Source organism: Pipistrellus hanaki (genome assembly GCF_964339955.1).
Source record: "Pipistrellus hanaki genome assembly, chromosome: 2".
In the NCBI taxonomy this organism is placed as follows: Eukaryota; Metazoa; Chordata; class Mammalia; order Chiroptera; family Vespertilionidae; genus Pipistrellus; species Pipistrellus hanaki.
The window spans coordinates 49,313,344-49,335,201 of record NC_140504.1 but is presented as its reverse complement, the minus strand read 5'-3'; the positions used below and the strand labels follow the sequence as shown (position 1 = coordinate 49,335,201).

The window sequence follows — 21,858 nt, the reverse complement described above, 5'->3', positions numbered from 1 at the left end:
ATTCTCTTCTACCACAATAGCAACCAATGCTGGCTGCTTTCATTTGTAAATTTATTTGTTCATAAGAAAACTCAATTTAAAAATGACCACAGCATACAAATAGTCGCGGTCCACTACCCTCTAACTATCAGAACTCCAATGCCACTAAATGGGAACCATCAAGATAATTTGTGAGTTGTGAAATAAAAGATGCTATGAAAAAGCAAAACCTTGCTAAGTCAATCCTCAGGCAAGCTAGCCTGTCAACAATATGGTCTGCCTATCCCAAATCTTTTCTTAACTGCCTAAATGTTTTTCACTTTATTATGCTGCCTAAAATGCTACCATTTAAGACTAGGATGGAGAACCTTTTTTCTGCCAAGGGCCTTTTGGATATTTATAACATCATTCACAGGCCATACAAAATAATCAACTTAGCCTGGCCAGCATGGCTCAGTGGTAGAGTGTCAACTTATGAACCAGAAAGTCACGCTTCAATTCCCAGTCTGATTCCCAGTCAGGGCACAAGCCTGGGCTCCAGACTCAATCCCCAGTGTGGGAGGTGCAAGACGCAGCCAATCAATGATTTTTTCTCATCATTATTGTTTCTATCACTCTCTCCCTCTCCCTTCCTCTCCAAAATAAAAAATATATATATATTTTTATTATCAACTTAAAAATCAACCTGCTATTATTTGGTCAAACATTTAAAATATATTTTATTGATTTTGTACAGAGAGGAAAGGAGAGAGATAAAGAGTTAGAAAGATCGATGAGAGAGAGTCATTGATCAGCTGCCTCTTGCACACCCCCTACTGGGGATATGCCCGCAACCAAGGTACATGCCCTTGACCGGAATCGAACCCGGGTCCCTTCAGTCCCCAAGCCGATGCTCTATTCATTGAGCCAAACCGGTTTCGGCTATTTGGTCAAACATTTAATTAACTCATACCAAATGACATAGCAGGGCCAGACCAAATGATTTCTCAGGCCTTATATGGGCATCACCCAACCCTGATTAGAGAGATTAATTTGGGTAAGCAGACATCCTTTTTAAAACTATAAACTTATGCCCTGGCCATAAGTGGTTAGAGCCCTGGCTCTGAGCACCAAAGGGAAGGGTCTCAGTTTCAATTCCCAGTCAAGAGCAGGTACCCGTGTTGCAGGTTTGATACCTGGCCTGGTCAGGGCGCATGCAGGGGGCTGAGGGAATGGACAAGGAAGAGGTGTACTTAGAGCATCAAAAAGACACAAGGTACCCTGGGGATAATGATACCAAAAAACTGGAATGAAGGTATCAAAATTCTCCCTCTGGCTAGTCCTATGCCCAGTAATGAACAGAAAACATTCTTCATATTATCATCTGTTCTCTGGCTAGGGAGTTGTAGATAGTATAAACATTATGAGCCTGGATAGAACTCAGATAAACTTGAGTTTGAATCTTAGTTCTGTCATTCACTAGTTGTGTGGTTTTGAGATAGTTACTAATTTATTTAGCCCTTAGTTTCCTCAGTTATAAAATAGGGAAGTTACCAACTTCATGAAGTAGATTAAGAAAATTCACATTAAAGATAACGGCATAGATAAACACCTAGAGTGCTGCCTCGCACAACAATTTCAAGAATACAACTAAAAGACAAAATGGACATCATCTAGAACCACAGGAAGGCTGGCTGAGTGGAAATTCTATAACTAAAAGGAAAGAGAAGAGCAAACTGAGACTCAGAGGAGCTGCAGAAGGCACGCATGCGGAGAGGGCTGGCAACTGAGTACACCGCTGGCTTCCTCAATCAGGAGGGAGTCTAAAGCTCCTGACTGCTCTGAATTCCAGTTCCCAGCGAGACTCTGGGGACCCAAAGGGACTTCTATGCAAAAGAAATCCAAGGAGGACCACACCAAGACACATCATAATTAAAATGGCAAGGGCAAAAGACAAAGAGGGAATTTTGAAATCAACAAGAGAAAAACAGTTAGTTACCTACAAGGGATTACCCATACGACTGTCAGCTGATTTCTCAACAGAAACTACGCAGGCCAGAAGGGAGTGGCAAGAAATATTCAAAGTGATGAACAGCAAGAATCTACAACCACGATTACTCTAGCCAGCAAAGCTATCATTCAGAATGGAAGGTCAGATAAAGAGCTTCACAGACAAGAAAAAGCTAAAAGAGTTCACCACCACCAAACCAGGATTACATGAAATGCTGAAGGATATTCTTTAAGAGGAAGAAGAAAATGGTAAAGGTAAAAATTATGAACAAATACATACCTACCAACAAGTGAATCTAAAAATCAAGTGAATAAAAAATCTGCAGAACAGAATAGACTGGTGAATATAATAAAATCAGGGACATAGAAAGGCAATGGACTGACAATTCTCAGGGGGAAAGGGGTCTGAGGGGTCTGGGAAGAGATTGGACAAAAATCTTACACCTATGGATGAAGACAGTGGGGGGGGGGGGAAGGTAATGGGGGGGAGGTATCAGGTGGAGGGGAACTATGGGGGGAAAAAGGAGGAACACTTGTAATAATCTGAACAATAAAAATTTATTATATATTAAAAAAAATTAAGGTGAATGTTTAACCTCCTCATCAGTCTCTCCCATCATGGAGTTGTTAAGCAATCAGGAGTAGAAAACATTAAAAGAAAAAATAGCCGAAACCGGTTTGGCTCAGTGGATAGAGTGTCGACCTGCAAACTGAAAGGTCCCAGGTTCGATTCCGGTCAAGGGCATGTACCTTGTTTGCGGGCACAACTCAAGTGGGGGTGTGTGCAAGAGCAGCTGATTGATGATTCTCTCTCATTGATGTTTCTAACTCTCTCTTCATCTCTGTAAAAAAACAATAAAATATACTTTTTAAAAAGAAAAAAGAACCTTATATGCAGAAAACTAAACTTATTAAGTAGAAGAGGAATTAGATATTAAGTTAAGGGGAATTAAATAATTAAACAAAGCTAATTTTATTTGGGTCAACAAAAGGGAGCCTAAAAAGAAGGAAAGTGGTAACATGGAGGAAAATGCATGGGCCTGGGAGTAAAGATAGCAGAGTTCTAGTCCCTGTTCCACCATTACCTAGACCAGTGCAGAACAGCTCTTCATCACTAGACCATGACAAAATAAAAACAGAAATTCCAGTGTAAGAATTTAAAAACTTTTACAGAAAGAGTAATTTTGTCTGTTGAACCTAATAATTAAAAAGTTGGGCTTGAGCCCTAGCTGGTTTAACTCAATGGATAGAGCATCAGCCTATGGACTAAAGGGTCCCAGGTTCAATTTCAGTCAAGGGCATAATAACTCAGTTGCGGGCCCCTCCCCAGGGTTCGTGCAGGAGGCAACCGATCAATGTGTTTCACATCAATGTTTCTCTCTGTGTCTTTCTCCCTCTCTTCCACTCTCTGAAAATCAATGGAAAAATATCAAATATCCTCAGGTGAGGATTAAAATAGTTGGGTCTTGAAAGATTTATGGATGGGAAATTATCTTATGAAAAAAGTGACCAATATTATTAATCATTAGGGAAATGCAAATGAAAACCACAATGCCACCCTGGCCGATGTGGCTCAGTTGAGAAGTGTTGTCCCATGCACCAAAAGGTCACTGGTTGGCTCCCCGTGAGGGCACTCGGCCCAGTTGCAGGCTTGATTCCCATGGGGGACATGCAGAAAGCAGCCAATTAATTTTCCTTTCTTACATCAATGTTTCTCTCTCTCTCCCCCCCCCCCCCGCCCCTCTCTCTCTTTCCCCCTCCCTCCCTCCTTCTCTCTCTCCGTAAAATCAATCAGAAAATATGTTAAGAAAAAACACACACAATTCAGTGTCATACCATAAGGCACCTATTAAAACAGCTACAAAAAATTAAAAGTACTAAATGGGCAACTGGAACTCTCATACATTGCTGATGGGAATGTAAAATGGTAATCATGACTTTGGAAAACTGGCTATTTCTTAGTTATGTACCTATTTGGCAATTTCTTAATTACCATATTTTTCGGACCATAAGACGCACCAGTTTTTAGAGAAGGGAAATGAAGAAAAAAAGATTCTGAAACAAATAGTGTCCTAAAATATTTTATGTGCATTAAAACCCAACATCACAGTCATAAACACATGTAATCAACCCTGTAAAGTAAACAGCAGCATTTAGAACCATTTAGAACCATTATTAACAAATACAGTCAGCAAAAGACAAAATGTACTGTAAAACACAATAACGAGAGACTTCAGTAATAAATTAGAATAAAGTTGAAGATTTATGGTAAAGGTTCTGCTGAGATCTACAGTACGCCTACCCAGTAGTCAAGCACGGCAACAGAGGGCGGAGAGGAATGATTGGGGGAATAGACGCGGCATTCTTCCGGGCACGGAGTACGGGCCAGCAAGGGGTACAGGCGATGATTACGGTTTGGATTACGCAGTTACCGTACACCGCACCTGGGCTGACATGGAGATATGGCTGCAGCGAGGGCATGGAGGCTGACTACCATACATGGGAACTTCTCTACCACTCGGGGTTTACAGAGCGGGGCAGACACTATGGGCACGGAGGAATGGACAGTGGCTGCAGCAAGCACACAGAGCCGGGCAAGTAAAAAAAACTTTTTTTTACAGTATATGTGTAGGCTATATTTGGACCATAAGACGCAGGGACTTTTTCCCCCCACTTCTGGGGGGAAAAAAGTGCGTCTTATGGTCCGAAAAATACGGTATATATGATCCAATAAGCCTATTCCTCTGTATTTATCCGAAGGGAAATAAAACTTACAAACACTTATACACTAATTTTTTTTAATAAATCTTTATTGTTCATATTATTACAATGTTCCTCATTTTTCCCCCCCTCCATTGCTCCCCTCCATCAGGTTCCCACCCCCCATTGTCCTCATCCATAGGTGCACACTTTATGTTCAGTCTCTTCCCGCACCCCCTCTCCCCTTTTCCCCGAGAATCGTCAGTTCACTCTTCCAAACCTCTGATTCTATTATATTCACCAGTTAATATTGTTCATTAGATGTTTTAATTCCCTTGGTTTTTATTTTACTTTATTTTATTTATTTTATTTTTTTTAATATATTTTATTGATTTTTTTTTACAGAGAGGAAGGGAGAGAGAGAGAGCGAGCTAGAAACGTTGATGAGAAACATCGACCAGTTGTCTCTTGCACCCCCCCTACAGGTGATGAACTCCTTTAGCTTTTTTTTTATTGGTGAAGCTCTTTATCTGGCCTTCAATTCTGAGTGATAGCTTTCCTGGGTAGAGTATTTTTGGCTGTAGGTTCTTGTTATTCATCACCTTGAATAGTTCTTGCCATTCCCGTCTGGCCTGCATGGTTTCTGTTGAGAAATCATCTGACAATCGTATGGGTGCTCCTTTATAGGTAACTACCTGCTTTTCTCTTGCTGCTTTTAACATTCTTTGTCTTTCGCTCTTGGAATTTTAATTATGATGGGTCTTGATGTGTTCCTCTTTGGATTCCTTTCGTTTGGAGTTCTGTGCACTTCCTGGACTTGTAAGTCTATTTCTTTCACCAGGTGGGGAAGTTTTCTGTCACTATTTCTTCCAGTATGTTTTCGGTATCTTGCTCTCTCTCTTCTTCTGGGACCCCCTAATTCTGATGTTGGTTCGCTTGAAGTTGTCTCAGAGGTTTCTTACATTATCTTCAACTTTCTGGATTCTCTTGTCTTCTTGCTTCTGCAGAGGAGTGTCCTCTGGCTCTTTATGTTCCAAATCTTTGACTTGATTTTTGTGATCTTCCATCCTGTTTTTAGGACTCTGTATAATATTTTTTATTTCAGACAATGTATTCTTTATTTCTAGTTGATCTTTTTTATTTCTAGTTGAACCCTTTTCATATCCTCATAGGTCTCGTTTATTTTATTGGCCTTTTCTATGAAATTCTTGAAAAACCTTATAAGCATGATTTTGAACTCTATATCCGGTCACTTTTTGTCCTCCATTTCTTTCGTTTGTGATCTGTTTCTTGTCTTGGCATTTTCGCTGCTTCCCTGAGTTGGTAGGGTGGCTTTGTGTGCTAAGGTGTCCTATATGGTTCAGTGGGTCAGTCTCCCAGTTACCTGAGGTGGACATTCTTGGTGTCCCCTTTTGTGGACTGTGTGTACAGCCTTGTTGTAGTTAAGTCTTGATTGTTGTTGGTATCACTGGGAGGAACTGACCTCCAGGCCAATTGGCTGTGAGGATCAGCTGTGTCTATGCCAAGAGACAGCCTTATTTGACTAGACTTGGAAAATTTCAAAAGCCTCTGTGCTCAGCTTGGATGGGGTGTAGTTTCAGGGTGGAGCCTTCAGCCTTGGCTTCAGTCAACAATGCGTCCTCTGCGCACAATGTGCACACCTCCAGGACTGCCTTTCGCCGCTCCCCTGAGTTTCCGCCTTACAGCCCAGACTCCCTCTGTATGAGCCTGGGTCTCCAGGGTCTGGCCTAGAACTGGGGTTCAGTGCAGTCGGAGCTGGGGCTCAGCAGTCCAGAGCTTTTGTCTCCTTCCCGCTAGGGCAATCTGGCAGCAGAGTCAACAGTCCATCCTCTGCGTGCAATGTGCGCGCCTCCAGGGGCTCTGCCTTTCACAGCTACCCTGAGTTTCCGCCTTATAGCCCAAACTCCCTCCGTATGAGCCTGGGTCCCCAAAATCTCGCCCAGAACTGGGGTTCAGTGCTGTCGGAACTGGGGTTCAGCACAGTCCAGAGCTTTTATCTCCTTCCCACTAGGGAACGCCAGCCAGGTACTCAGCCTCCCTCTCCTCTCTTGCTCCTTCCTCTCCGCACGCACACTGTGTCTCTGTACCTTAGGCTTTTACAGCTCCTCTGATTTTCCTTCTGGTTTTCTCTTTCCTTCTAGTTGTAGAATTTACAGTCAACTTTCCTGTCGTTCTGGATAATGTCCATTTTGTATTTTAGTTGTATTTTTTTGAAATTGTTGTGTGAGACTGCAGTTAGGCATTTACCTATGCCGCCATCTTGGTTTCTCCTTTACACTAATGTTTTTAGCAGCTTTTTTTATAATCCTCCGAACTGGAAACAACACAATTAGTCAATCATTTAATGAATGGATAAATAAATTGTAGTATATCCATACAATGGTATACTACTCACCAATAAAAAGAAACTATTCTTAGTTTAACCCTTTGCACTCCGAACCATTCTGGACATTGGCTACCAGCTACTCGACGCTACTTTGCGGCGGAAACGTGCTTTGAAATAACTCAATTCCCCGTAATCACTAATAAACTGCAATGTCCCCTGAGAGGGGACATCCGAGTGATATGCTAGAATTCCGATGTCCCCTGAGAGGGGACAGCGGAGTGCAAAGGGTTAATAAATGCTTTACTAGAAAAAAAAGAAGAAAAAAGAAAGAAAAAAAGAAACTATTCTTACCACAACAACATGAATGAATTTCAAATATAGTATGCTAAGTGGAAGAAGCCAGACTCAAAAGGTTAAATATTGTGTTTACATTTATGTCACATTCTAGAAAAAAAAAAACAATAAATAAAAAATTAGGCTACAGGTGGGGGAGGGGTTAACTACAAAGGGGCAGGAGTAATTTTTTGAGAATTCTAGAACTGTTGTATATCTTAGTTACATAATTATATATGCTTATCAAAATTCATAACTGTACACTAAAAAGGACTTTATTGTACATAAATTTTTTCTTAATTTTAAAATAGTGGGCTTATGTTTCCTATTTTTATTTTATGTTCAAGCAATTATTTTTTGTTTTTTACAAAAATTTTGGTCCATGAAGATTGAAAAAATTTTTAAGTCCTTTCTACAAATAAGTTTGAGAAGCACTGACCTAAGTCAGTTTTTTTTTCTGGGCCTTTAATGTCTCAGTCCGCAGACCGATGCTCTATTCACTGAGCCAAACCGGTTTCAGCTTTATATGTATCTTGCATGCACGAGTCATCGTAGCCTTTTACATAGAATAAACTTGCTTAATTAGACCTGCTTTCTGATGCAGCTAAACTTATTCCAGCCAGTGAAGTACCCCAACTTCTCTTTCAGGTAATTGTCAGCAACACAGAAGTAAATATAAACACAAAGCAGATTATTATTGTAGTAGATCACTCAGGGAGAACAAAGGGTAAAATATTTAACTGCAGCAGTGTTGGATTATAGTGAGAAAACCTGAAGTCATTTTCAAGGTCCACCATTTCTTATTTTTTTTCAGTCGGGTCAAGATTCTAAGCTTTCTAAATGTCCGTTTTCCAGCTAACGAAAAGAAAATAGGATTCCACCGAGTCTCCTATCTACCTACTCCAGGACTTCTATGAGGATCAAATGAGATGAGGCAGGAAAAACGTTTCACAGACACTTGGTTACAGTGTAAAATGTTTCCACCTGGTTATAAAGCAAGTCGTGTTCTTGGGCTCTAGAAAATCCAAGGAGGCTAGTCACAAGTGTTCTTGGGCTCTAGAAAATCCAAGGAGGCTAGTCACAAGGGAGAGGAAGCTGGGTGTTGCTACATGATGTCATTACCTGGACAGACATTTGGCATATTAGACTTTTATATATGTAAACTAGAGACCTAGTGCACAGATTCGTGCACACTGAAAGGAAACTAATTAGAAGGTGGCTGGCCCTAACCAGTTTGGCTCAGTAAATAGAGCATCGGCCTGCAGACTCAAGGGTCCCAGGTTAGATACCTGTCAAGGGCACGTACCTTGGTTGCAGGTACATCCCCTCCCCGATGGCGGGTGTGCAAGAGGCAGCTGAATGATGTTTCTCTATCATCGATGATTCTAACTCTCCCTCTCCCTTCCTCTCTGCAAAAAAATCAATATATATATATATATATATATATATATATATATATATATATATATATATTTTTTTTTTTTTTTTTTTTTTTTTTTTTTTTAAAGAAGATGGCCTGCAGGGTGGGACTGGGTGAGATGGGCTGGACACACCCTGGAGCCAACCTCCCAAAGTCCCTCCCTGGCTTCTGCAGAGTGAGGGGGACCCCTCCAGCAGGTGTTGTCCCTTGGCCTGGCCTGCAGGGATCAGGCTGAAACCGGTTCTCCAACACCCCCTGGGGGTCCCGGAATGCAAGAGGGCATTCTGCAAAGTTGCTGTCGTACAGGGTGTGAAATGCAAACGCAAATGTGCAGTAAACCAGATTCAAGGCCAACAGTGCTCTAGCAACATAACGCACAGCTGAAGGTGGAATTGCACAGCACCGCAAGGATTTGGGCTCCTTCCTCTCTAGTTTTGGGGTGCGTCACCCGAGAACCATTGCTGCCGAGTCACTGCTGTTCAGCAGCTCCTACACTGAGTGTCTGCCCCATGGTGGTCAGTGGGCAACATAGCAACTGTTTGGGCAAACACTTAGCATATTAGCCTTTTACATATACATATACATATACATATACATATACATATATATATATATATATATATATATATATATATATACACACACACACACACACACACACACACACACACACACACACACATGATTTCTGGCTCCTGAGGATATTTATTTGAGGTATTTCCGTACTCCTGATGTGGAAATACCATTACACTATCCTGGTTTTTCTCCATCTTTGTTTATCTTTGCAGCCTGTGTCAGATATTAGTGTTCCTTCAGCTTTGCATTCTAGAGCCTAATATTTTCTCACACTACACTCTCCCCTGGCAAACTGCCATCCACTTTTAAAGTTTCAGTTGCCATCAATATGACTAACTCCTCAATCACTACTCCTTCCGGACCCAAATATTCATTTGCCTATTAAACAGCTCCAATTTGAAGTCCGACAGGCAGCAATTAACCTAACAGTGAATTAATCATCTTCTCCCCACCCAAACTTCTACTATCCCATACCTTCATAAGTGGCAGCATTATATACCTAGATGTCCAAAATAGAATTCTGAACTTCATTCTGACTCCTGACTCTTCCCATATCTTTCAGAGTCCACTTCTCTACCACTAACTTATTTCAGGACACTAGTTTGTCTTCCCTGCACTAATGCAACAGTCTTCTGATCTCTATGCCTGCCTCTTCTACACTATGGCAAGTAGCTCTTTCTAAAACATCCAAATCTGATTATGTCACACCCCTAATTAGCCCTAACTAGTTTGGCTCAGTGGACAGAGCATCAGCTTGAGGACTGAAAAGTCCAGATTTGATTCCAGTCAAGGCTCAATGCCCAGCCCTGGTCAGGATGTGTGCAGAAGGAAAACAATCATGTATCTCTCTCACATCCATGTTTCTCTCTCTTGTCCTCCCTTCTACTCTAAAAAATCAATGGAAAAATATCCTCAGGTTAAAATCCAAAAGAAAACAATTTTTTTTTTAAATGGAGCATTTAATCTCATAAAAAAACAAAACAAAACAAAAAAAAAAAACCCTTAATGGATTATAAACTATTAAATGATGGTCAGATATCAGATTTGTAAAATAAGGATTCCAATCCCTAGGGGTGGGGAAGAGGATATTATATTTTGTGTATACTTCATAAAGTAAATCCCCACATATATATTTCTTAGTTTTAATAAAAATGTTGCAATTAAGAAAAAAATAAAAATTTAATTGATTTCCACTATACTCAAAATTCAAGATTTCTTAACATGGGTTGCAAGGCCCCTCCTAATCTGGCACCCAATTAATCTATTCAGCTCCATTTATTGCATCTCCCACTAGCTATGCTCTACTCATTTGGAATTATCAATTCCCTAAACCTATTGTCTCTGCTTTTCTGTTAATATGTTTTACTGATTTTTTACAGAGAGGAAGGGAGAGGGATAGAGAGTTAGAAACATCAATGAGAGAGAAATATCAATCAGCTGCCTCCTGCCCACCTCCTACTGGAGATGTGCCTGCAACCAAGGTACATGTCCTTGACCAGAATCAAACCTGGGACCTTTCAGTCCGCAGGCCGACGCTCTATCCACTGAGCCAAACCGGTCAGGGCTCTGCTTTCTTGTTTCTGTATGTATATATGTCTATCCCTATCTCTTCCAGGCTTTTGCTATGTTCCTCCTGCTAGGAATATCCTCTAGGTTTTATTTATTTTTTTAATTTTATTTATTAATTTGAGGGAGAGATTTGTTGTTCTACTAATTCATGTATTCATTGGTTGACTCCTGTATGTGCCCTAACCAAGGATCGAACCCCAAACCTTGGTGTACTGGGACAATGCTCTGACCAACTGAGCTACCTGGCCCAGGGCTCTCCTCTAGGTTTTAGCTAAGAAGTTATTTCTTCTGAGAAGCCTTTCTTGACCTCCCGCTTTTGTGAATCTTACCATTTCCCCACTGTATTACAACACTGATATATGTATCTGTATTTCCGTTAACCTTTAAGATTTTTGAGGACATACACCCTGAACTGCTCATGGCATTATTCCCTGGATCTGAACAATGCCTGGCACACAGCAGTCTATCAATAAATACTTAATTTATTAGTAAAATTCTATTCACAACTCAAAAAAAAAAGTTCATCCCAAAATTTCTGTTCAAACGTCATTATCACATTTTGAAATAGTTCTTAAAATTCCGGAGTTTTCTTTTGACTTCTAGAATACTTGCAACCACCTTTTCTGAAAGAGAACTTAAACACATTTTAATACCCAAGAAAAATGTATTGTAGAAAAGACTATGAATAGAAATTAGCCACAAAGCCAAATACCACACACAACAGCTCCTAATTTCTATAACAAATATGAATTCATTCAACAACTTTAGAGAAACATTAAACTAAAATCTCTTTTACAACTGAGGTTCTATACTTTAAGTGCATGTCTACTATGCACAAGTCGTTAGCATTCTATAGTATGCTAAACTTGTCTTCCCAGAGTATTTTCTCTTCCCTCACATTTTGTCTACCTTCTGATTACCTATTAATTTTTACCTATTTTATAGTGTCTGTGTATTCCTTATCTCAAGAATTAATCTGATTGCCCTGGCGAGTGTGGCATAGTTGGTTGGAGCATCATCCCATACGCCAAAAGGTCTCGGGTTCAATTCCTGGGCAGAGCTCATACCCAGGCTGCCAGTTTGATCCCTGGTCAGGGCGCTTATGGGAGGCAACCAATCTCACATCAATGTTTCCGTTTTTCTCTCTCTTCCCCTCCCTTCCTTTCTCCCTTCCTCCCTCCCTCTCATTTCCTCTCTCTCTAAAATCAATTATATAATATGTCTAGAAATTCGTGCAGGGACTCAACCCTCACAGCCCTAGCTTCGTCCAGAAGGTTGTTCACCTGTCTGGTCTAATTAGTATATTATACTTTTATTATTAAAGATATATAGCCTCAGGTGACGGGGAAGGGGAAAATTATTCTGATTACATCCATGTATTTTGTATATGTGTGGCCTAACTGCCCTCCCCTGCAGGCCTGGTCACCACAACTGCTCTCCCCTTCAGGCCTGGGTCCCCCCTAACTGCCCTTCCCTACAGGCCTGGTCACCCCCAACTTCCCTCCTCTGCCAGCCTGGTCACCCCTAACTGCCCTCCCCTGCAGGCTTAATCACCCCCAACTGCCATCCCTTGCAGGCCTGGTCCCTCCCAACTACCCTCCCCTACTGGCCATCCTGTGGTGGCCATCTTGTGTCCACATGGGGACAGGATCTTTGATCACATGGGGGCAGCCATCTTGTGTGTTGGAGTGATAGTCAATCTGCATATTACGCTTTTATTAGATAGGATAGAGGCCTGGTGCACAGGTGAGGGCTGGCTGGTTTGCCCTGAAGGGTGTCCTGGATCAGGGATGGGGTTCCCTTGAGGCATAGGGGGGCCTCGGAGAGGGGCCTGTGGTGGTTGGCAGGCTGGCCACGCCCCCCAGCAACCCAAGAGGAGGCTCTGGTACCTGGGATTTATCTTCTATAATTGAAACTTTGTAGCCTTAAGCAGAGGCCAAGGCAAGCCAGGGCTGCAGAAGCTTGGCTTCCTCCATTGCTGGGGGCAACCCTAGCCTCCTGCTCTCTCCAGCTCTATGACTGCCGCCATTTTGGGGGGATTTATTTATCCTCTATAATTGACACTTTGTAGCCTTAAGCTGAGGCCACGGCAGGCCAGGGTGTGCAGAAAGCTTGGCTTCCTCCATTGTGAGGAAACCCAAGCCTCCTGCTCCCTCCCTGGCTGCAGCCATCTTGGATGGGTTAATTTGCATACTCACTCCTGATTGGCTGGCAGGTGTGGCTTGTGGGTTTAGCAGAGATACAGGCATTTGCATGTTACTCTTTTATTAGATAGGATCCTTTTACCATAAATACTACAATTTAAATATATATGTGGTCAGAACCCCAAATTTTATTAAGATACATGAAAAAAGACTAATGAAGTCAATCATGTTTCTAACAGTTCATCACTATTTGTAAAAAATAAAAGTTTAAAAATCCCCAAAACTTAATAGAAATTTATAATACATTAAGAACAACCTAAGGTATTTTCCCTTTTGCAGTCTTACAGATACCATAGTCTACTGAAGGTCTCCAACTTGACTCAGAAATAGAAAAGCCTGTGACCAAGAAATAAGCCATGTAGATAAATACAGAAACAGAATTAAAGCCATTAAGTGAGTCACTGCATCTCACCACACTCTAGGTTTTGTCTATATCTAACAAAAATGTTGCACTAGAAGAAATAATGAGGTTAAAGCAATCTGAGTTCCTTAAGGGGTGGTAGGATAGCATAAAAACTAAAATTAAACAGGTAGCATATTAAACCATCTCTAAAAAACCTGAATAAAAGATTAATAATCTTCAATACCTGATTCTCTACAAAGATTTTTCTATATAAACATAATCAACAATATGCATTAACTTATGTACACATTAATTTCATCATTTTCTCAATAACAATGATCTGCTTAACCATTGGGAAATCCATTACATCTTTAATCACAAACGTTTTTAAATATTAAGAAAAGTTATTCCACTCTTCATCCCGATTTAATTACAAATTTTACTTTACCTATTCTGACGTGATGTTTCATACCCACAGGCTAATGCATCAAACATTTAGCTATAATTGCAAAGCAAAAAAAATAAAACTAGCTTTAATTGTAAAACAGCAACTTGCATACAACCTACAGTAGCTAAAACAATGTAAAATTTTATTTAACCAGATCTTGCACCTCAAACACTACCTACATTAACAGTGGAGCCCGTTCTCTGCATCTAAGAAATTATCAGATAAAGGAGAGATCTCCTAAAAAATAAAAAAAATAAAAAAATAAAAAAAGAACTAATATTCTGATCTCTTTCCAAAATGACAATTTAGAACGGGCAAAATCATACTCGGGCACAACGAAGTACACTTCTCTCAAATCACTCCTCAGAGAACTTCATCATTTGCTCCGCCCTCTAATAACTCATGCAAAAAAAAGTTCAGCACCATCAGAGAGAAACAAGCCACAGAGAATTCACAGAATGGCTTTAGGGCCTTTCCTCCGGGCGGTGAGAGGTTCTGCGTGCGGCCTTTGCAAGGGTCCAAGGGAAAATAGAAACCGAGAGTGTGGGGAATTACTGACATGCAGAAACTGATTTTTCTCTCAAAGAAGTTTCTGCCGCCATCCCTATTTTATCAGCAGGAGGCCCCGGCGCCATGGTCTCAGCCTTGGTTTTATTATGGGGAGGTGGGGAACGTCACCCAGGATTCCTCCAGGCCTACCCTATTAAGTTGGGGGGGGGGGGGTCCCCTCATTCTCCTCTTAAAACCTCACACTGGAAGGTGCTCCTCCGCAGCCCTCCCTTTCGGGCGGCCTATCCCGCGGGATCGGTTAAGACGCCGCCGTTAAGGACGGGAGGCCCCAGCCACTCCAGGGCCACCAGCCATGGCTCCGAGGGGCCCAGACAAGGGAAGGGCAGGCCGGGGAGAGGGAGAGAATGACCTGGCCGAGGGAGAAAGGAAGGAGGGAAGGGGATGATGCCCTGCACCCCAAGGATGCACAGAAAAGAGATGGTGGTGGTGAAGAAGGAGGGCGGTGGCCCGGGTGCGGCCCCCCACCTCTGCCCCCTCCCCCCCAGGTCCCTGGGCCGGCGGCGGGGGGCGGATGGGCTCGGCCCATCCTCCGGGTCTGGGCTGACAGGGGGTGGGGAGCCTCCCTCCACACCACAAGGAGACCGAGAACCGGGGTTTGGGGGTTTGCGTGGGGGGAGGGGGAGGCAGTCTGCCGCCTGAACCCGGAGACCCGCCGCCGCCGCCGCCGCCGCCGCCGCCGCCTCCTCCTCAGGAGAGAGGAGGACGGGAGCTGCGGGGAAAGCATGAAGGTGAGGGGGGAAGCCCGGGGCGAACATGCCGCCCGCGCCAGACCCCGCTCTTCCACCTTCCGGTAGCCGCGGCCTCTTACCGGTGATGGCGGTGAACTGCTGGATTAACCCCTTCAGCGCCGAGGACGCCGCGGAGCCCCCGTGGGCAGCCATCTTACCGCCGCCGCCGCTGCCGCGGAACAACAACACAGACACACACGGGCCGCCCTCCCCCACCGCGCCGCGCGGTTTGCGCAGGCGCAGAGGCCGTCGCCAGGCCCCGCCCCCGGGCCCCGCCCCCCCTCGGGGTCGGCGCAGGCGCACTGCCCGGCGCGTCCGCCAGTGGTCTCTGCTCCAGGTTGGCTGGTCCATTGCTCGCGGCGGCGGCCGGCCGCAGTCTTCTTTGCAGCCTCTGGTGCCTTTGCTCTCCAAGCTCCAAGGCCATTCTTCTCTAGACGCAGTATTGGTTTCTGGTTTCCGAAGGAATTTTCGGGCTTGGCAGGTAGCAGGCTTTTCGCGTTTCAGTTTCACAAGCCTTATGGGCAGACCCAACTGCCCATGACATTTTTTTTTCCTCCTTTTTTTGCAGCTCCGTAGCCTTCTGCTAAGTCCTCCTGTAGCTCCCATCAAAATACAAATGCTACATCATCTCACTGAAGCGACTTTTTCCGCAGTGCTTCCCAACCTCTAAACTAATTGCACAGCTGACCTCGTGCGGGGACCCATCCAATGGAAATAAAATACCAGAACCCTTCGTGCCAATAAAGCACTGGGTGCGGAGTCTGACACATGGTAGATTCTGATAAATTATTGTCCAATTCACTTTCCTTCAGTAAATTTGTCAGTATGGCTACAAAAAAGAAGAAGAAGAGAAGAAGAAGAAGAAGAAGAAGAAGAAGAAGAAGAAGAAGAAGAAGAAGAAGAAGAAGAAGAAGAAAGAAAGTGTGTATGTATATACAGAAGATGAAAAAAAATGTATAGAAAGGGTACTTGCAAGGTGTCCTCAAAACGATAATGGTTACCCCTAGAGAGGAAGGCAATAGGCAGGTGGTGAAAGGGGATTTTGAGGAGGTTCTTATCCTATTTATGTATGAATTTATTTTGTTAATCCTCACCCGAGGATATTTTTCCATTGATTTTTAGAAGGGCTAGGAGGGAGAGGAAGAGACAGAGAGAGAGAGAGAAACATACAAGTGAGAGAAACATATGGATTGGTTGCCTTCCTTAGGGGCTGGGCATTGAGCCTGAAACCAAGGTAGGTGCCACTTGACCGGAATTGAAACCGGGACCCTTCAGTCCACAGGCCAGCACCCTATCCACTGAGCCAAACCAGCTGGGGCTATCTTTTATTTTTAAACGAAGGCAATATTAGTACATTACTTACATAATTTTAAATATTTTTAAAATCCTCATCAGGTATATGTGTTTATTGATTTTTTTTAATTTTTTTTTTTTATTTCAAAGCAGAAGGGAAAGAGATAGAAACACCAATGATGACAGAGAATCATTGATTGGCTGCCTCCTGCATGCCCCCTACTAGGGATCCAGCCAGCAACCCAGATTTGGGCCCCGACAGGGATTCCATCCATGACCTCCTGGTTCATAGGTCAACACTCAACCACTGAGCCACACTGGCCAGCTTTATTGATTTTTCTAGAGGGAGATGAAGAGAAATAAAGAAAAAACACACATTGGTATGAAAGAGAAACATGCACATCCCAACTGGGGATCAAACACACAATCTTTTGATATACGGACGATGCTCCAACCAACTGAGCCACCTGGCCAGACCTTAGTATTTTTTAAAAAAATATATTTTATTGATTTTTTACAGAGAGGAAGAGAGAGGGATAGAGAGTTAGAAACATCGATGAGAGAGAATCATCGATCAGCTGCCTCTTGCACACCCCCTACCGGGGATGTGCCCGCAACCAAGGTACATGCCTTTGACCGAATCGAACCCGGGACCTTTCAGTCCGCAGGCTGACGCTCTATCCACTGAGCCAAACCGGTCCCGGCCAGACCTTTCTATTTTTAAAAACAGTTATAGGGGTACACTCAAATCTGATGACCTCCGTCCTTGAGAATAAAGTTAAAGAGACTCAGTGTAGTTTCCAGCTTCCCACCTCCTAACCACTCCTACATATTTTGCATCTAAATATGAAATGGTCCAAGAAAAGATGGGATGAGTCATTTGGATAATTGACCTTATCCTAAGAGTCTATAAATATGCTATTGGGGTGAACCAAGAGATAACAAAGTCAAGGTAAATATAAGGTTATGTCGTTTCAGGAAGATATGACTGGTGTATAAGAAAGCAGATTCTGCCGAGACCGGTTTGGCTCAATGGATAGAGCGTCGGCTTGGGGACTGAAGGGTCCCGGGTTCGATTCCTGTCAAGGGCATGTACCTGGGTTGCAGGCATATCCCCAGTAGGGGGTGTGCAAGAGGCAGCTGATCGATGACTCTCTCTCATCGATGTTTCTAACTCTCTCTCTCTCTCCCTTCCTCTCTGTACAAAATCAATAAAATATATTTTAAAAAAAGAAAGCAGATTCCTACCCTAGCAGTTTCACTCAGTGGATAGAGGGTCGGCCTGCAGACTGAAGGGTCCTTCCGGTCAAGGGCACATGTCCCCGTTGTGGGCTTGGTCTCCGGTAGGGAGGCATGCAGGAGGCAGCTGATCAATGATTCACTCTCATCATTGATGTTTCTGTCTCTTCCCCTCTGAAAACAAAAGTTCAAAAAATAAAGCAGATTCCTAATCAATGGCAAAGATTGATCCTGGCACCGCCTTTCAGGTTGCTGCAGTTCTCTATGTGGGTTTAGGAATCCCAGGGACCAGTCATGGATTTGGGAAGCTGTTTGGTTAACATGGGCACATGGGTGCAAAAAGAGGGAGAAACCAGAGCAAGAAACAATGTGATCTCTTCCTTCCTAAGGCCTTAATCCGAAAGGCTGTGTCAGGTTAGCCAAACATGCAAAATCAGGCTCCAAATAAAATGGTATAATACCATTGACTACAATAACTAGACGCAATTATCACTGCACTGCACCTCCGTTAAACGGAAAGGCTAATAATGAGATCTTGATGTTTATTTCCAAGTCTTAAAATTCAAAAAAATACAGATTTTTATTTATTTTTACCCAGGAATTTAATATTTTTTATAATTTTTATTGTTGAAAATATTACATATGTCCCATTTTTCCCCCCATTGACCTCCTCCAGTCCACACACACTCACCCCCCATCCTTTGCCCCAACCCCAGGCCTTCACCACCCTATTGTCTGTGCTCATGGGTTAGGCATATATGCATACAAGGTCTTCAATTTATTTATTCCCACCTACCCACCCTTCTCCGCCTTCCCTAGGGAATTCTGCACTCTGTTCCATGCTTCTATGTCTCTGGATCCACTCCGTTCATCAGTTTATTTTGTTACTTAGATTCCACATATGAGTGCAATCATGTAATATTTGTCTTTCTCTTACTGGCTTATTTCACTTAGCATGATTCTCTCCAGGTCCCTCCATGCTATCTCAAAGGGTAAGAGATTCTTCTTTTTAACTGCTGCATAGTATTCCATGGTATAAATGTACCATGGCTTTTTTAAAAAATAAATATTTTAATGATTTTTTACAGAGAGGAAGGGGGAAGGATAGAGAGCTAGAAACATTGACCAGCTGTCTCCTGCACAGCCCCAGGAGTGGACTGTTTCCCTTTTTTTCTCCACATCCTCACCAGCACTTGTCATTTGTTGATTTGTTGAGGTAGCCATATCTGACAGGTATGAGGTGTACCTCACTGTCGTTTTAATTTGCATCTCTCTGATGATCAGTAACTTTGAGCATTTTTTCATCTGTCTCTTGGCCATCTGTGTGTTCTCTTTGGAGAAGTGCCTATTTAGGTCCTTTGCCCATTTTTTAATTGGATTGTTTTACTTCATTCTGTTAAGTTGTATGAGTTCCTAATATAATTTGGACATTAACCCTTTATCAGATCTATCATTGGCAAATATGTCTTCCAATGTAGTGGGCACGCTTGTGGTTTTGTTGCTGGTTGCTTTTGTTGTGCAGAAGCTTTTTATTTTGATGGAGTCCCATTTGTTTATTTTCTCCTTCATTTCCTTTGCCTTAGGGGATGTATCTGTAAAAATATTGCTATAGAGATGCCTGAGATTTTGCTGTCTATTGTTTCTCCTAAGACTTTTATGGTTTCACAACTTACATTTAAGTCTTTTATACATTTTGAGTTTATTCTTGGTATAGTGTAAGTTGGTGATCTAGTTTCAGTTTTTTGCATGTATCTGTCTAATTTTCCCAGCACCATTTATTGAAGAGACTCTCTTGACTCCATTGTATGCTCTTGCCCCCTTTGCCAAATATTAATTGAGCATAATAGCTTGGGTCAATTTCTGTGTTCTATGTTCTGTTCCATTGATCTATATGCCTGTTCTTGTGCCAGTACCAGGTTGTTTTGATTACAGTGGCTTTGTACTATAACTTGAAATCTGGTATTGTGATTCCTCCAACTTTATTTTTCTTTCTCAAGATTGCTGCAGCTATTCAGGGTCCTTTTTTATTTCATATAAAATTTTGGAGTATTTCTTTCTCTAAGAAACATCTCATTGGTATTTTAATAGGGATTACACTGCATCTGTAGATTGCTTTGGGTAGAATGGACATTTTAATGTTGATGTTGATGCTACCAATTTATGAACATGGTATATTCTTCCACTTGTTTATTAATATATCCTCCTCTATCTCTTATTTTAAATGTCCGATAGTTTTCCTAGTATAGGTCTTTTGCCTCCTTGTTTAAGTTTATTCCTAAGTATCTTAATTTTTTATTGCAATGGTAAATGGGATTATTTATTTAGTTTCTCTTTCTGAGAATTCATTATTGGAGTATAAAAAAGCCATTGATTTTGGGGTACTAACTTTGTATCCTGCTACATTGCCAAATTCATTTTTCAAATCTAGTAGTATTTTGGTGGAGTCTTTACTGTTTTCTGTGTGCAATATCATTTGGATGCCTTTTATTTCCTCTTCAGGGCGAGGCATCCCAGGACTGTGTTGAATAAGTCGTGAAAGCAGACATCCCTGCCTTGTTCCGTTCTTAGGGGACATGCTTTTAGCTTTTGCCCATTGAGTGTGATGTTTGCTGTAAATTTGTCATATATGGCCTTTATCACGATAAGTTATGCTCCCTCTATTCCCCCTTTGCTGAGTTTTTATCAAAAATGGGTGTTGGATTTTGTCGAATGCTTTTTCTGCATCAATTGATATAATCATGTGATTTTTGTCTTTCAATTTGTTTATGTGATGTATAACGTTTATTGATCTACAAATATTGTACCAGCCTTGCATCCCTGGAATAATTCCCACTTGGTCATGGTATATGATTTTTTAAAATATCTTGTTGAATACAATTTGCTAATATTTTGTTAAGGTTTTTAGCATTTATGTTCATTAGGGATATTGGCCTGGAATTCTCTCTCTTTGTGGTCTTTATCTGGTTTTGGAATTAGGAAAATGGTGGCTTATAAAAAAGAGTTTGGAAGTGTTCCCTCCTCTTGGATTTTTTGAAATAGTTTGAGGAGTATAGATGTTAGTTCTTCTTTGACTATTTGGGAAAACTCCTCTGTGAAGCCATCTGGTCTTGGGCTTTTATTTGCTGGGAATTTTTTTTTTAATTATTGCTTCTATTTCATCAGTTGTTATTGGCCTATTCAGGTTTTCTGATTCCTCCTGATTCAGTTTTGGGAGATTGTATTTTTCTAGGAATTTGTCCGTTTCATCCACATGTCCAGCTTATTGGCATATAGTCGTTCATAGTATTTTCTTACAATCCTCTGTATTTTTGTGGTGTCAGTGGTTATTTTTCCATTTTAATGTCTGATTTTATTTATTTGAGTCCTCTCTCTTTTGTTTCTTGGTGAGTTTGGCTAATAGTTTATCAATTTTGTTTATCCTTTCAAAGAACCAGCTCTTGGTTTCATTGATTTTTTTTTATTGTTTTTTCAATCTTTATGTTATTTCACTCTGTTTTATTTTTTCCTTCTACTTACTCTGAGCTTTTCTTGTTCTCTTTCTAGTTCTTTAAGTTGTAGGGTTAGTTTATTGTTGCTTTTTCTTGTTTTTTTTTTTTGAGGTATGCCTGTAATGGTATGAACTTCCCTCTCAGGACTGCTTTTGCTGTGTTCCAAAGATTTTGAGTTGCTGTGTGTTCATTTTCATTTGTTTCCAGGAATTTTTTTTATTTATTTCTTGATCTCATTGGTAACCCATTCATTGTTAATAACATGTGATTTAGCCACCATGTGTTTGAATGTTTTGGGGTGTTTTTACTGTAGTTGATTTCTAACTTCATTCCACTGTGATTTGAGAAGATGCTTGAGATGATTTCAATCTTCTTAAACTTGTAGAGACATGTTTTGTGTCCTAAAAAAGTAATCTATCTTTGAATGATCCATGTGCACTTGAGAAGAATGTATATTCTGCTGCTTTGGTGTGAAATGTTCTATAAATGTCAATTAAATCTATCTGATCCAGTGTGTCCTTTAAAGTCACTGTTTCCTTATTAAGTTTTTGTCTGGAAGATCTATCCAGTGAAGTCAGAGGGGTGTTAAAGTCCCCTACTGTATTGTTGTCGAGCTCTTCATTAAAATCCTC

At 41.6% G+C, this 21,858-nt stretch overlaps 1 protein-coding gene across 2 annotated transcripts in view; it reads right to left on the bottom strand.

Annotated features, from left to right (window-relative positions):
- The window catches only part of UBXN7 (UBX domain protein 7), a 61,708-nt gene extending 46,267 nt beyond the window's left edge, over positions 1–15,441 (bottom strand). The window contains exon 1 of one of the 2 annotated variants that reach the window (XM_084871672.1): positions 15,287–15,441. In XM_084871672.1, coding sequence (XP_084727798.1) covers positions 15,287–15,359 — 73 coding nt within the window. In that variant the 5' untranslated portion in view covers positions 15,360–15,441. The remainder of the gene's footprint in view (positions 1–15,286) is intronic. The other variant, XM_084871671.1, reaches the window with a different exon arrangement.
- Positions 15,442–21,858: the final 6,417 nt, after the last annotated feature.